Source organism: Mesoplodon bidens (genome assembly GCF_964165515.1).
Source record: "Mesoplodon bidens genome assembly, chromosome: 13".
NCBI classification, from domain to species: domain Eukaryota; kingdom Metazoa; phylum Chordata; class Mammalia; order Artiodactyla; family Ziphiidae; genus Mesoplodon; species Mesoplodon bidens.
Window position 1 is genome coordinate 39,835,491 of NC_138169.1, and position 16,689 is coordinate 39,852,179.

At 37.7% G+C, this 16,689-nt stretch overlaps 1 protein-coding gene across 1 annotated transcript in view; it reads left to right on the forward strand.

Annotated features, from left to right (window-relative positions):
- The first annotated feature begins 10,191 nt into the window (after positions 1-10,191).
- The window catches only part of RBBP8 (RB binding protein 8, endonuclease), an 83,965-nt gene continuing 77,467 nt past the window's right edge, over positions 10,192-16,689 (forward strand). Inside the window, exons 1-2 of the mRNA XM_081252066.1 lie at positions 10,192-10,580; positions 13,584-13,788. Of these exons, the coding sequence (XP_081108192.1) occupies positions 13,680-13,788 (109 nt within the window). The 5' untranslated portion in view covers positions 10,192-10,580; positions 13,584-13,679. The remainder of the gene's footprint in view (positions 10,581-13,583; positions 13,789-16,689) is intronic.

A 16,689-nucleotide genomic window follows, 5' to 3' on the forward strand; every position in this document is an offset into this window, starting at 1 on the left:
AAGAAATACATATCAATAACTTTCTGTAGCTTGCAGTACAATATTTATGGACACAGCAATATTATAGAGTTCTGCGATGAGGTCTTCTAGAAAAAATTTACATTTAACATACACAGATTTTCCTCAACTTATGATGGGGTATGTCTCGATAAACCCACTGTAAATTGAAAATATCCTAAGTTAAAAATGCATTTAATACACCTAACCTACTGCACACCATTACTTAGCCGAGTTTACCTTAAATATGCTCAGAACACTTACATTAGCCTACAGGTGTGCAAAGTCATCTAACACAAAGCCTACTTTAAAATAGTGTTGAATATCTTAAGTAATTTATTGAATACTGTACTGAAAGTGAAAAACAGAATGGCTGTCTGGGTACAGAATGGTTTACATGTACCAGCTGTTTACCCTCGTGATTGCATGGCTGAATGGGAGCTGCAGCTTGCTGCAGCTGCCCAGCATCACAAGAGAGCATCATGCTGCATACTGCTAGCCCCTGAAAAGATCAAAATTCAGAATTCGAATTATGGTTTCTACTGAATGTGTATGGCTTTCACACCATCAAAAAGTTGAAAGATCATTAAGATAAAACCATCTTAAGTTGAGGACCATCCATACAGGTCTACATTTGGAGGTCTCCTAACTGAAAGTAGATGAAATTCAGTCTGAGATGAAAGGAACATTCGCATTTCTGAAGATATTAATATTGTGATCAATTTTCAATCATATAATAAGTACTGAATGATAAATACCATCTACATAGCAGTTTCGTGAGCTGTTACCTTCTGCTCTATTCACTGTCCAAGTGCTTGTTTGACAAAACTAAAAACAAATATACGTTGCCCAGGAACAAGTATACTGCATTTTAACTATAATATAGAACTAACCACTGGAACCTGACTATAGGCCAGGAACCAGGAACCTGGCTATAGTTCATTCAGCAAGAAAAGCTGTTCAGTCCATTCCAGCACAACAAAACCAGTCTCTTTTCCCACAGCTTTACTTTTTAAGATGAATGGCTTGTTATTCTAGTTCCACCAGTAAGTGTAAATTAAACACATCTAGTGTAAATTAAATTCTCAGCAGTTCCTCTGGTACCATAACAAATCACATGTTATGCTAATGTTAAAGCCAAAAGTCAGGTGAGGTGTCAGGTTTTACTTGACAGGAATCTGGTTTGCACTGCAATGACTGATGTAAGCAGGGCCCAAGAGGAGTCCAGTACGTTATTATTATTGAACAAATATCGTAAAACCACTTTTTCCTTGGTTTAACAATATACTTTTAACTAATACACTGTACAACTAAAATAGATTTTTTGAGAAATGAGTACAGCAATTTCAAATGGAAATAAGGAACTTGAGCCAATTTTTGTCTGACGTATTTGATCCATTCCCACAAAACCTGAGATGCACAGAAACTTGATCTTCTGTGAGAAAGGTATTTTCTAATAAACTACATTTCATTTCCTGAATTTGGCTGCCAATTTTTGAAGAGCCAAACAGCCACAAAATGAACAATTAGTACATACTCTGTAAATACTTTTATATCCAGCATTGATTCAAAGACGTTATTGTTTAAGTCTACACTGGTAAAACTGTAATAAAAACAGATTGACTATGTTGGACCCTCAAATAACACTTCTCACTATAGTAAAACACAGAATTTTGAATGCTACAAGTTTGTCTTGGACTATGTCCAATAGGGTCTGGTTACAAGAACTAATTCATTATAACCTATACTGTGATCCTGGAGCATGGCTCTGAAGAATACGTTAGATGAAGGCTCTAGTCAAGTGGATTAAAAAGAGAAAACTGAATAGCCAGTTATGTGCTCTGATTAAGTAAATACCACATTTGCATAATGATAGAAACTTAGCTTAGAAAAATGAGGAAGAAACAGGTACAAATAAAAAAGAAATCTGATTAAAATCATATCCTTTTTTCATTTAACTTGAACTATGTTAGAATAGAATAATTAACTGTGTTTTAAAAAAACTCTTTCTTAGAAGGTGGTTAAATTAGCTATGAACTGAAAAAGGGAAACTGGACTGAAGAGGGCATAGATATAAGAAAAAGTGGGGACATACACTACTGAACACAGCCCAATAATAGCATATACTATTTTCAAAAGGATTTATCAAACATACTCAGGTCTTCACTAAATTAGCTCAGATCATAATCAGCTTGATACCAATGCTCCCTTTCTTGGACTTGAAGCTGAATAGATCATAAATCTCTGTTAAATAAATGATTCCTTACAACCACCAATTTCTGAAATAAATGAATAAATTAGTTTCTCCTTTCTATACAATTCTGCAGTTCAGCTAGATAATGGTTAAAATCCCTTGTAATGTAATGGAAATAACAACAATATAATAATTACCTGACTATTTAACTACCAAACTTATTTAAACTTAATGATTTGAATCAAATAAGATGTATAAAAGCACGTGATTATTTAATCCATTCTATAATTATAAATCTCTCACAATTTGCATAGCAATTAAACAATTTCACTATAATTATATAATGTTAGCAATTGGAACGATCTCTCTGATTAGCTGTAGCTCTTAAATTTACCTATTATTAACAACAACTTCTTACACTATTTGAACACATATATATAATCATTCAATCCTTAACAATCTTGTGAAATACCCAAGGTTTATATTATTACCTTCATATCACTGATAAAACAACTGAGGCACAGAGAAGTTAAATTACTTGCTTAATAGGATTATAATTACAAATTATAATTCATTCAAAAAATCAGGTGGAACTGCTGCTGATTTCCCACTATCAACCTATACAAATACATTACTATATACTTGCACTTTCCAGAGCTCACAATGATTCCCCACAGCAGAACCTTTGCACATGCCTTCTGCCTGGAAAGCCTTCTACCACTCTCTTCCCAACTGGCAAGCTTTACGAAATTTCACATATAATACCTCATTTTTACCCTTTTGGACATACTAAGTATGAGTATTCTCATTTTCCAGTTGAGGAAGTAAGACTTGTCTAGGAAACATGCAGATAACCAGAGATAGGGCCAGAGCATAAACCCTGGTCGTCTCTTACTCAGGACTTGCACAGTACCATAGGCTGGGAATATGGCCACACACCATGGTTGACTGTAAAATAAGGCCACAATTTTTGGAGCACTTCCTGCTCTGGTCCCTTCTGAGATTACAACATAATTCAAGGCTCTTTAATCTATTTAGTTTTAAACGTACTACATGAAAGAATCTAGCTGGGAATCTAGTATAAACATTTTCACTAATTCCATTAGAAGTCAATTTATATTCATCTCTCAAATGTCCACATCTATTGTAAACCAAGTAAAAGGGCATATGTGCCATAATTACTAAAAAATAAAATTATTATTGCAAAAAAGTCTAAAAACACTGAGATTAATCCATAGAATAGTGCTTCACTCCAATCCTGACCAAGACAGCCCAGTTTATTTTCCTTTTCTCAATAAGACAAATTAAATTGCTATCAAATTTAAAAGTCCTTATAGTAATCTCATATAATGTAAAGCTTTCTGAAGTAAACAGAAAAATGTACTGGGACTGCAAATTAGCCTTTAGGTAATAATTTTTTAATAATTTTTCAGAAACGTTATTTGGTTATTTTCTCAAAAGCATTTTCTAAATTAAAAACAGAAAAGCACAGAATAAGCTTCATAGAGATTCTATTATTTAAAAATAGCATGGTGTACTGAAAAGATCATAGACACAGGACTCATGTCCAGAAGACTGAGTTTAAAGTCTTGGGTCAACTTATCTACTAGTTTGTACATATAGTGCTAGTCACACCACCTAATTTATCAACCTTTCTGAAAAGATGAAAACTGTACCTGTTCTACCTGTATGATACAGTTATTTTTAGGTTCAAAAGAGAAGATAAGTAGGAACAGTACTTTGTATTTTTATCATCGCAAATTTTTCTTGAAGCCATTTTCTATCAGTATTAAACAAACCACTTCCCAACTAATGGGAATTTCAGAGTACTAGCAATAAATCAAGAAGTGCAATTCTTTTATGGCTTACAGTATCTGTATCATAATATTCTTTAAAACGAGTTTAGATAGACCTGTACATAGTTGAGAAGAAAATACTCCTGACAAAAGGTCATTTGAATCTTCCCTTTTTTATTAGTTTATATTTCAAATTCCCTAAAGCTTCTGACCATTTGACTTATCACCCAAACCAGGACATTTTTTAGAGTAAATGGGAGCCCTGTTAATAGTTAAGCCAGAAGAACAGACATTAACCAGAACTGTTGCTGGTAAGCCAGGGCATATGGTCATTTTATATAAGTGTACTAGATTTGGGAAGAGGAATTCTATCTATCCTAAATAGTCTGCAAAAACAAATTGTCCCAAAGGGTGAGAAGTGAATTAAAATATAATTTAATTTCACTATTCAGTTCTAATACTTCCGATTATAACTTAAGTAAAATAGAAAAGTATTGGCTAAAACTGAAGGCCTCCTCTAAGAACTGAATTTTAAACGTAAAACATTTTTGGATCGGTAATTATCAAAGCTTCCATAACCTTAGACTGACATATGGATTAGGAAAAGTAAAATGTCATTATTTTTTAAAAAGTCTGTTTTTCTCAAACATGGTTAGCATAAGAAAAAATGGGGGGGAAAAAGTCAGCCAGTGTGTTTGAAGACATATCTGCAATTTGTGAGGCATGAGTACATTAAAGATCACAACTATTTGCCAGCAGTGAATTCATTCATTAATTCATAGGTGGAAAAATTACGATTTAAGACGTGCATCATTATTTTTTTAAGTGGACAAAGCAATGAATATTAAACGTGTTTGCTCCTGTGAACCCATCAAGGAATGCTTTAATTAATAGACTCCAAGTGTCAGTGACTTGTTCCTACAGTTAACTCTTCATAATATTTTCCATTTACATTACTGTAAATATTGTTCCCCCAGTTTCCATCATGGGAGCATTATACATATGTACACAGGACAATGTTGTATAGAACTACATTTACTGGATAAAAAGATAAAATTGGTTTTTCAAGATTCCCAAAATACAATCCACTTTTCTACTCTACAGTCTTAGTGATCATTCTTAAATTCTTTTATCATCTCTGCAGCGATTAAGCTCTGAGGTTCTTACAAATGCCAGTGTTACAGAAAGGGCCTAAGGGCTATCTAACAAAATTCCTAGGCTTCATTAACCTATATTGCAGAGATATGAAATACTGCCCAAGCAGCCACTGTATACAAACTGATGACCTGGAAGAAAAAGATGCCTCTTTCCACTGACAATAAATAGCAGATCATTAACATCCTGGATCAGCCCACCATCATTTAAACCTATGCCAATAGGCAAGCACACAGTATACTGTATAAGACTACTTATCAAGTATAAAGTGATAGTTCCTAAATTGGGAAAATTATATATCTAATAAAACTTTGCCCATTGCTGATGTGAAATGAACTAAGTACTTAAAGACACAAACTACTTTAATAGTTTATAAAGGGAAATGAAGAAGGTATATGTAGCCATAGAGATAATTAAAATACATAAAGTTTCTCTACCTAAGTTGGACGTTGGCTAGACTACATGAGGCTACTTTTTCTAATCGGAAAGCAATGTATAATCTTTAATGTTTTTTATAAGCACTTTAATGACCACCTTACTGTCAAAAGAAAAACTGTGATACTGACATCCTCCATGAATGTTAAATATATCTTTTAAAACAATTATAAAACTCCTCAACCTAACTGGAATCTCAGCACCATCAACTCAAATCATAAAACATTTTGGCACTTGGGGCAAGATCACTAATTGATGTGTACCCCTACCCCCAAACAACACTTAGTAATTACTGTAAACAACTTTTTAAAAATTAAATCGTGTTCATTTAGGTTGACACAAATTTTGACAGCATAATTTTCTATTATGTTAATACTTCTCTCCCCTCTTATCCCTCTTATTATTTTTATCTTATTTTTTTATCTTATTATTTTTATCGTTCTCTTATTATCTCTTTTGTTCTGCTCTTAAAGTAGTTCCGACTGTAGGTATACAGCTCACTCCAGTTTACTAGTATTTTGTGTTCATATTAAAGGTGCTGGACATTATTATGTAAATAATCATAATGGGTTGAATCCCTAAATTTTTTGCCTGGGGATACAGGCAAAAAGTCTGCTGGGAGGGAAAGAGAATGGCATGATGTATAGAGTGGGAGAGAGATGGGAAATGCCCAGCACAAATAGCAGAAATAGCCTTAGAGTAGGAAACAGCTCCATAGGAATCAGCTCCATCTTGGTTCTTCAGGTAAATCATGTAACCTCATTTGTTCATTATATATGCTAGGCATGTTTTGTGCCAATATGGTAGCCACTAGCCACATGTGAGTTTGAGCACTTGGAATGTGGCTAATCTAAATTGAGATGTCCTGTGAAGGTAAAATACACATCAGATTTTAAAGACTCAGTATGAAGAAAAATAATGTAAAAGGCCTCATTCATAAATATGTATATGGATTACATGTTGAAATGATATTTTAGATAAATTAGGTTAAACAAAACATATTAAGTTAATTTCACCTGTTTCATTTTACCTTTTTAAATGTGGCTAATAGAAAATTTTAAATCATATATGTGGCTTTATTGGGTAGTACTGTTCTAAGACTCTGATAAGAACAAGGAATACCGAGAAGATTGAAGAAAGCACAGTCTCCGCTATCAAGAAACCCCTTGCAGCCTAGCTGGGTAAGATAAAAGATATAAACATAATTACAATATAATAGCATTAAATGCAGTGACAAAGATACATATAGAAGGGTATGGGAGAATGAGGAGGGCTATTTGTGGAAGGGGGTAGGAAGAAGGGGTGAAGAGAGACATTAAGGTAGTCTCCTGGAAGCTGCACTACCTGAGCTAAGTCTTAAAGGATAAGTAGAAAGGGGGTGAAATATAAAGGATCTGGGGGGAGGTAATTTCAAGAGAAGAGGATTGTATGAGCCAAGACAATGAAATAGCAAAGAGCAGGAAGGAGGAATATAAGCAGTCTCCTGTTTTAGAGGGAAAGGATAAGGTCGGGGGTAGAGGTGTAAGGTTAAGAAGGGCTTCTTTGACATTTTAAAGGGATTGAATTTTAATCTTTAGGCAATTGAGAGCCACTGAAGGGTTTTAAACAAGGGAGTGCCAAGATCAGAAATAATGGTTGGGCATTCTGGCAGCTGTGTGGAAACTGCATTTAGGTGCAAGACTGGAAGCACAGTCTAGGTAAGAAATATCAGGGCCAAAACTAGGGCAAAGGGCTTCCCTGGTGGTGCAGTGGTTGAGAGTCCACCTGCCGATGCACGGGACACGGGTTCATGCCCCGGTCCGGGAAGATCCCACATGCTGCGGAGTGGCTGGGCCTGTGAGCCATGGTCACTGAGCCTGCTCGTCCGGAGCCTGTGCTCCGCAACGGGAGAGGCCACAACAGTGAGAGGCCCGCGTACCACACACACACAAAAAAAACACTAGGGCAAAAAGAGTGAGGATGGATAGGAAAGCACTAATTCAGAACTCTATTTAGGAGGTAACATCAGTAGAATACAGTGATTGACCTGTCCTGACTCCATGGAAAGGGGGTTGATATTATTCTAAAGTGATGGGAAGGGCTTCCCTGGTGGCGCAGTCGTTGGGAGTCTGCCTGCCGATGCAGGGGACACGGGTTCGTGTCCCGGTCCGGGAGGATACCACATGCCGCGGAGCGACTGGGCACGTGAGCCATGGCCGCTGCGCCTGCGCGTCTGGAGCCTGTGCTCCGCGAGGGGAGAGGCCACAACAGTGAGAGGCCCGCGTACCGCAGAAAAAAAATAAAAATAAAAAAAAATAAAGTGATGGGAAGACTCTGGCATGTCTTAAACTAAGGGAGTGTCATGTTCTGACTTAGGTTTTAAAGAATCATTCTGACTGCTGTTGGAGAATACACTGTAAAGGGAAAACAGTGTAAGTAGAAAGATAGTTGATTAAAAAAAAAAAAAAAAGGGAGGCTATTGCTGCAGAAGAGGTTTAAGATGATGGTGGCCTGGCCCAGGGTGGATACAGATGAGGTGATGAGAAGCAACTGGATTAGGGTTGCATTTTTCTCTGCAAAATGGAATTGCCTAATTCACAGAGTTGAGAAAGGAAAAGGAAGTTCAGGAAGATCACACTTGTTGAGTCCCATTGTCTTGTTTAACCAAGAGGTGAAGGTGTCTGCTGAGAGTGAGAATACTGTATAGAGGCTTGAGGAAAACAGTGAAGGTTTGGAAGACAGCAAAGGAAACAGAAGGAGCTAAATAAAGGCTATTTTAGAGATTAATTGGTGCCCTATATGAGGTCTGAAACCATGTAATTTTAGTGATATCAGTCTAACCTGTTATGTGATTTTCCCGTCACACCACTCAGCTACCCAGCTGTAGGAGGTAAGCAGATTGTATAGAATGAATCAACAAAGAGTTTCAGTTGTAAAATGGCTTGAGTTAGATGATTTCAAAATCTACATAGTTCCAAAATTCTACAGTTCTAAGAATCCTAGAGTTTTCAGTACACAATTTTTCTCATTGCAGTTAAGTGTACACATATAAAAGTTACCGTTTTAACCATTTCACCACACAATTTTTAAATCGACCATCCTAACCAAGGGCCTCCAGTATGTATGCTAGGACATTAAACTCCCAACCCTCAAGGTGGCAGTGCTGGGCCTGAGGTGGCTGGAATCCTAGTTTCGTTGCCTCTGGATGGAAGCAGTCTCATCTTTTTATCACAATATGTAATACAAGTATTCTTTTTCCAGGTACTGAAAAAGTTTGGGAAGCATTGTTCTAAGCCATAAAATTTGAGAAACCCAGTATTACAAAGAGTTCAAAATATCTGCTTCACTGTTAAAGAAGTTTTCTCATAGGACTTCATAATTTATATGTAGGTCTTAAGGCTCCTTATTGGAGGCAGATATCTAGACGTATGCCTACTGTTTCCACCGTTAAAGTGATTATCATAAAATCCCATAAAGAGAATCTAAGAATTTAGAATGGATTCAAAGATATTCTCCGCTTTAATGAAAAAGATGAATCCCTCAAGGAACGCCCAATTCATTCCTTTTACACGGAGACTGACTCTCTGGAAAGCACTGGGTTAGTTTCTGGTGATAAAAAGGTGAACAAGACATGGTTTTGACCTTAAGAAACTTAAGAGTCTAGTGAGGAGACAGAATTAATTAAATAAATAATGCAAACTGCAATAAGTGTCAGATAGGAAGGTACATAGCACATAGTGCTGTTAAGAGGATCTGATAGAAAAGACTAAAACAAGATAAAATTTGGAAGTGAATGATACTTTAACAGGGTAATGAACGTTCAGCAGCTCTCCTTTTTAAGATACCAACGTTCCTACAGCATTGCTAGGATGGTACAGAAACATCCTGTTATGTCCACTCGCAAGGAGTAAGCTGCGATATTCATCCCTTAAGACCGGGAATGAACGGGAAAATTACTTTTACATTTTATATCTTTGATTTCCCCAATACAACTCTACTTTTGAAAGTTTATAATATCCTCTGTCTTCCTCCCAGGTCTTATAAGTATTAAAGAAAAGTATTGAACTGGTTTAAAAAATATTATGATACTGTCTATTCTGTTTATTTTCTTCAACTTCATATATTTAGAATTTCTAACGCTAAAACGCTTCTTTTAAATAGGAAATATAAATAGGAAAATATACTAATAATTTGAATGTTTATAAACGAACAGCCACATAAAACGTTGACTTAAAAAAATTACCTAACAGCATGTTGTTCCAATAAATAATGCGTCACTTCTGATTCCGTCTCATTTCAGGTTCGTCAGAAACTTTCTTTAACCTGAGCAAAATATACATCGCTCATTTTGCTACGCGGCCTCGCCACCCAGTCCGGTCAGGTCGCATCACTAAACTGTAGATAAGAGCTACCAGCCGGAAAGCTACGTTAGATTGATCTGTGTCCCTTCCCTCCTCAGTTAACTTTAACTTTCCATCTGGTACAGGCCGCTCCTACGTGCTTTCCCATAAACGGGCTTAAGTCAGCCACATTCATCACTTCTTAGGAGAACGTGAAGCTCCGCAGACAGAACAGCTTGAGCTTTCTCCGGGCCCTCTCAAAAACGCGGTGGCAGCCGCCAGCTCCCGGAGCTTCTGACGGCTCAGAGGAGGAGCTCCACTCTCCAGTCACCGCCCAACGCGGTGGGACTCGACGCCGACCCAGCTCCTCCGCAGGGGGCGTGAGGGGAACCACCCAGCTCCGCGGAGGAAGGAGGAGGAAGAGGCGTGACGTCGCGGGAACTCCCACGCGACGTTGCGTGACGTCGCGCGAGGTCCGGGCGGGGCGAGCGGAGCCGGCGGCCCTTGGGCCCTCCCCCAGCGCTGGAAAGCGCGGGCTGCCCCGAGGGGGCGGCTTGGCTGCTGGAGATTTGGCAGATTAGTGAGGGAACGAGCAGAAAAGCGAACGGCCGTCTCTTCCCCGCTCCAGAGCGTGCTCGCGTTCCTGCTGGGGCTTTCGAGAATCTCGACGCAATCTTGCAAGCCGTGAGTAAAAGAAATCTCTTTCCCCGACCCAAAGCGCTGGGTCCTAGCGGGCTATTTCCGGTCTGGAGCTGCCAGCTGACCGAAGGCGTTTGGCCCCGGGGTGGTGATGGCCGTATGGCTCTGGGGCTGAATCTGAGGAGTCGGCTGGAGCCGGCCTAAACAACGCAAGAGGTAGACCGGATTGCGGACGACCCAGCGCTGAGTGCTGTTTCCGAGTCTTCGCACCAGCTGAGAACTTGCCTGCTGGCGCCGGGCCCGCCACGCGCATGCGCCGACCTGCGCCCGGGGTCGCAGCGCGCGCTTCCGGCGCCAGTCGTGCGGTTTGCTCGGGGGAGCGCTTTGGCGAGGGCGGATCGCCAGCCCTTGGCGGCGCGGGAGAAGGCTTATGGCTAAGGGTCCTGGGATGGGAGCCACTGGACCTCTGCTCTGCTCGTAAGAGCAGCAGTCAGAGTCCCTGTTCAGTTTGTTCAGGGCCCTTGTGTGAACTGAGGAGCGGCTCTTGCCTCACCTAAGAATGTGTGTGGTGTGACAGGAAAGAAATCTTCTCTTGAGCACCTTCAGTGTGGTGGTTTATGGTTTACACTGAAATAGGAGGCACAGAAATGTGTTAAATTATTGCAGACTGTTGAGCCCAGGATGCAACTTGAGAGGCAAGATGCACATTTTTGAGAAGTTATTCGTGCATTGAATAACGGTTCAATATCAAAAAATGCCAGCAAAAAGTGCTAAGCATGCAAAATAGATTGGAGAGGGTTTCAACTTTTGAGTTGATGTGGAATAAATACAACAATATATTGAACCGAAAACTGGAAAACTCCCTGAAATATTCTTGACTTAAGCATCTAGACACACAGACGCACACACTGTAAAAGAGCAAGAAAGATGATTGCCATAACACGAGTATCTGAACAGCTTAGTATTGATAACTTGTTATGTGGAGGGAAAAAAAACACTTAACCTTTTTATTACCCCTGAAGTTAGATTAAAGGAAGCTTATTTTACACTATTGGTTTTAAACTATTGAGCTAAAATATATAATTTTAAATTGTTCATTAAAGTAACTAAAACTTTGTTTTGAACTTTTTGATTAATAAAAATAATTAACTTTGTTTTGTTTTGTTTGCTTCTTAGAAGTATTTTGGAGTTCATTGGCATCACAACTTGAGTTGCAGCGGTGACGTGACCGTAGTAGCCGTGTCCTAGCAATGTGACCTCGGGCGAGTCACTTAGTCTCTTAAGCCTGTTCTCTTCAACTCTAAAATGAAATTAATAATATCAGTAGTAGCTGTTTTATACAATTGTGAAGATTAAATTAAAAGGGAATATAAAACAGCACACTCCATGGTATATAGTGAACACTTAATAAATGGTGGCTTTTTTTTTTTTTTTTTTTTTTTTTTTGGTACACAGGCCTCTCACTGTTGGGGCCTCTCCCGTTGCGGAGCACAGGCTCCGGACGCGCAGGCTCAGCGGCCATGGCTCACGGGCCCAGTCGCTCCGCGGCATGTGGGATCTTCCCGGACCGGGGCACGAACCCGTGTCCCCTGCATCGGCAGGCGAACTCTCAACCACTGCGCCACCAGGGAAGCCCTAAATGGTGGCTTTTATTGACAGTAGTATAGACCCATTGATTTATCTTTTAGAGTTAATAAATAGTTGAATACAAGCCTCTTTAGAAATTAAAAATAATTTCCTAATATTATGTAAAATCTATTACTTGTTCAGTTTTCACTGATTATCTTTAAAAAAAGTGTAATCACAATTTTTGAAAAGCTTATTAAATGTATTTTTATTTCTGTAGTGTTTTATAGTTTACCAAGTGGCTCTGCACATAATATTGCTCCCTTTAGACATGGCCTTGCTTATCTTAGCCTCTTCATCAGAGACCTCAGGAAATGGTTAGTAAAAGACACTTAAATCCGTTTGGGCACTTGTTAGCAATGGTAAGGCATTGACTAAGGAGCCGGACGTGAGGGTTAGTCGATTTGTTAATCATTTTATTTTATTTTTTTAGTAGTAGCTAGTTAATGGTTTCAGTTTAAGAACACATATTAAAATATTTATTAATCCACTTGAACTTAATAGCCTGTTGCTTCCTTCAGGGACTACACAAATAATAAACTTAATCATTCACCTTTATTCTGAGAGGCACAAAATAGCTTTACCCATATTTGCCTTGTTTTTAGATGTTTCTGTATTCATAGATCTTGGCTGTGTCTGTATCTTGCTCACCAAATTTCATTGTTATGAGAAAGCTGTTCAGATACTCGTGTTATGTCAGTCATCTTTCTTGCTCTTTTTTTTTTTTTTTTTTTTTTTTTTTTTGCTGTACGCGGGCCTCTCACTGCTGTGGCCTCTCCCGTTGCGGAGCACAGGCTCCGGACACACAGGCTCCGCGGCCATGGCTCGCGGGCCCAGCCGCTCCACGGCATGTGGGATCCTCCGGGATAGAGGCACGAACCCGTGTCCCCTGCATCGGCAGGCGGACTCTCAACCACTGCGCCACCAGGGAAGCCCCTTTCTTGCTCTTTTACAGTGTGTGTGTCTGTGTCTAGATGTGAATGCTTATTAAGTCAAGAATATTTCAGAGTGTTTTCCAGTTTTTGGTTCAATATATCGTTGTATTCCATATCAACTCAAAAGTTAAAAAAGCAATACATTCTTTTAGAATGGGGAAACAATACTGACCATGAATGATTACAAACCTCTCTATATAATAATCCTTTCAGTTTAACATAATGTAGGTAATTACTTCCTCATAGGTGGAATAAGAAAAAATTTGCCTGAAAGTGTAGCTTAACTTAAGGCCAGATAACTGAAATTGGGGCTTTTCTCACCATACTCATCTTTTTTCCTCACTTCCACCCCCTCAGATTCTAAAGTGATTGATCATAGGTAAATAAGGAAAACTTAAGATCAGCTGCCTGGGCTTGAAGTCATCCTGATTTCAAATTACACAAAGATAAATGCAGAATTCACTTATGTTGCAATCTGTTGTTTCAGGTATTTGAACTGGCCAAAGACAACTTCAGACCTGTATAATGTAACAGCAAAGGTCAGAAAACATTAGGCAGTAGAAGTGTGAGCATATTAAGTAAGATGAACGTCTCGGGAAGCAGTTGTGGAAGCCCTAGTTCTGCAGATGTATCTAATGACTTTAAGGATCTTTGGACAAAACTAAAGGAGTATCATGATAAAGAAGTACAAGGTAATTTTTTTCTGAAATACTTGGTAGCAGTATTCTGCTGAGACTATGATAGTAATAACTAATTTTTATGACAGTTCAAAGATCCCATTTTTAAGGGACCTTTACTATTCCAATTTTGGGAGATTCATTTTTATGGTTGAGTTGTTGTTTTTTGACTACAGACAACTACCACAGAATGTAGCTCTTGCACAGCTTGTAGTTACTTGTGGTAATATGTATGGTGTGGTGGAAGGGGCATAGAAATTGTTGACCGAAGATCTGGATTTTAATTCTAATTTCATTTATGTACTTGCTCTGTAATCTCAGCAAGTTACATAACCCCTAAACTTAATTATCTTCTGTCAAATTATTTGCAGGATTGTTTATTGACATAAAAATACTACCTAAGTCATTCGACAAACCTTCAGAATTTGTATCTCAGTGCTTGGGTTTGCCACCAAGCCCTGAGACCCAAAAGTAAATGGCAGTTTGCCTTCAAAGAGCCTGCAGTCTGGTAGAGAGAGAGTCATGTGAACAGAAAATTAACAGTATAGTGAAATAAGAGCTCAAAGGTTTATATGAAATGCAATGAGCATACAGAGAATTGAGCTGTTGTGGTTAGGTTGAGTATATAAATGTTATATATGATTGTGTTAAAATGTACTATTAAAAGCTAAACTATTAAAGCTAAACTCAAGTTCTGATAGTAAGCCTTAATATACCTATCTAATTCTGTGACTTTCATGTAATACATTTCCCCCATGTGTGGGAAATGCTTCATATTACATTTGTTTCTTGATTACCTACTGCAACCATAGGTTAATACTACAGTGCTTTATAGGTTTTTTTTCCCCATCAGTTGAATAGCTTTCTGTTTTTTTAAAATTGAAGTATAGTTAATTTGCAATGTTGTGTTGGTTTCAAGTGTACAGCGAAGTGATTCAGTTACACATATATATACATATATTCTTTTTCAGATTCTTTTCCATTATAGGTTATTACAAGATATTGAATATAGTTCCCTGTGCTGTATAGTAGGTCCTTGTTGTTTACCTATTTTATATATAGTAGTGTGTATATGCTAATCCCAAACTCCTAACTTATCTCCCCCCACCCCACCCCCAGTCCCCTTTGGTAATCATAAGTTTGGTTTCTTTGTTTCTGAGTCTATTTCTGTTTTGTAAATAAGTTCATTTGTATCATTTTTTTTGATTCTACATATAAGTGATATCATATTTGTCTTTGTCTGGCTTACTTCACTTAGTATGATAATCTCTAGGTCTATCCATGTTGTTGCAAATGGCATTATTTCATTCTTTTTATGGCTGAGTAATATTCCATTGTATATATGTACCACATCTTCTTTATCCATTCATCCGTCGATGGACATTAGGTGCTTCCATGTCTTGGCTATTGTAAATAGTGCTGCTATGAACATTGAGGTGCATGTATCTTTTCAAATAAGAGTTTTCTCCTGATATATGCCCAGGAGTGGGATTGCAGAATCATATGGTAACTCTTTTTTTAGTTTTTTAAGGAGCCTTCATACTGTTTTTATTTCCCTAATGATTAGTGACGTTAGCTTTTCATGTGCTTATTGCCCATTTGTGTATCTTTGGAGAAACGTCTATTCAGGTTCTTTGCCTGTTTTTTTAATCATATTGGTTTTTGTCGTGGTTGAAGTTCTTTGTATATTCTGGATATTAATCTCTTACCTGATACATGGTTTGCAAGTATTTTCTCCCATTCTGTGAGTTGCTTCTTCACTCTGTTAATTGTGTCCTTTGATGCATAGAAGTTTTTAATTTTGATATAGTCTAATTTATCTACTTTTTTCTTTTGTTGCCTATATTTTTGGTATTATATCCAAGAAATCATTGCCAGATCCATTGCCATTAAGTTTTGCCTTGTGTTTTCTTCTAAGAGTTTTATAGTTTTAGATCTTATGTTTAGGTCCTTTTTCCATTTTGAGGTGAATTTTGTATATGGTGTAAGGTAAGGGTATAACTTCATTCTTTTGCTGTGGATATCTAGTTTTCCAGCACCATTTGTTGAAAAGACTGGCCTTTCCCCATTGAATGGTCTTGGCACCCTTCTCAAAAACCATTTTTTTGAGAAGGGTGCCAAGGCTCTATTCTAATTGGTCTGTATGTTTGTCATTATGCCAGTACTATATTGTTTTGATTATTGTAGCTTTTTATTAAGTTTTGAAATCAGGAAATATGTGACTTCCAACTTTGTTCTTTTTTAAGATTGTCTTGGCTATTTGGAGTCCCTTGAGATTTCATATGAATTTTAGGACATATTTTCCTATTTCTGCAAAAAAACATCATTGGGATTTCAACAGAGATTGCATTGCATCTGTAGATCACTTTGAGTAATGTTGACATCTTAACAATATTAAGTCTTCCAGTCCATGAACATAAGACGTCTTTCCTTTTTTAAATTTCTTTCAGTGATGTTTTGTAGTTTTCATCATACAAGTCTTTCATCTCCTTGGATAAGCTTATTCCTTATTTTGTATTGGATGCTTTTGAATGCTACTGTAAATGGAATTTTCTTAATTTCCTCCTCAGAGTGCACGTGGTTAATGTAAAGAAACACCACTGATTTTTGTGTGTTGCTTTGTATCCTACAACTTTGCTGAAAGTTTCTATTTCTTAGTTGTAGTTTTTGAATTCTTAGCTGAGAAAAACATTAGAAACTCTTTAATTTTATTATGAAAGGTTGGAGTTCAACTACATCTACTACTTCACTTGCCTCTGTTACTGCTCTGTTATGCTCATTCTTTGATAGATTTTTCTGATCCATGTTTCCATTAAAGCTCTCTTTCAGCATATTAGGATTGCTGATGCAGTCAGGGTACATTAGTGTTCAATTAGAAATCCAGGTGTCAATGGAGTTATTGTTTTATCCATTTTT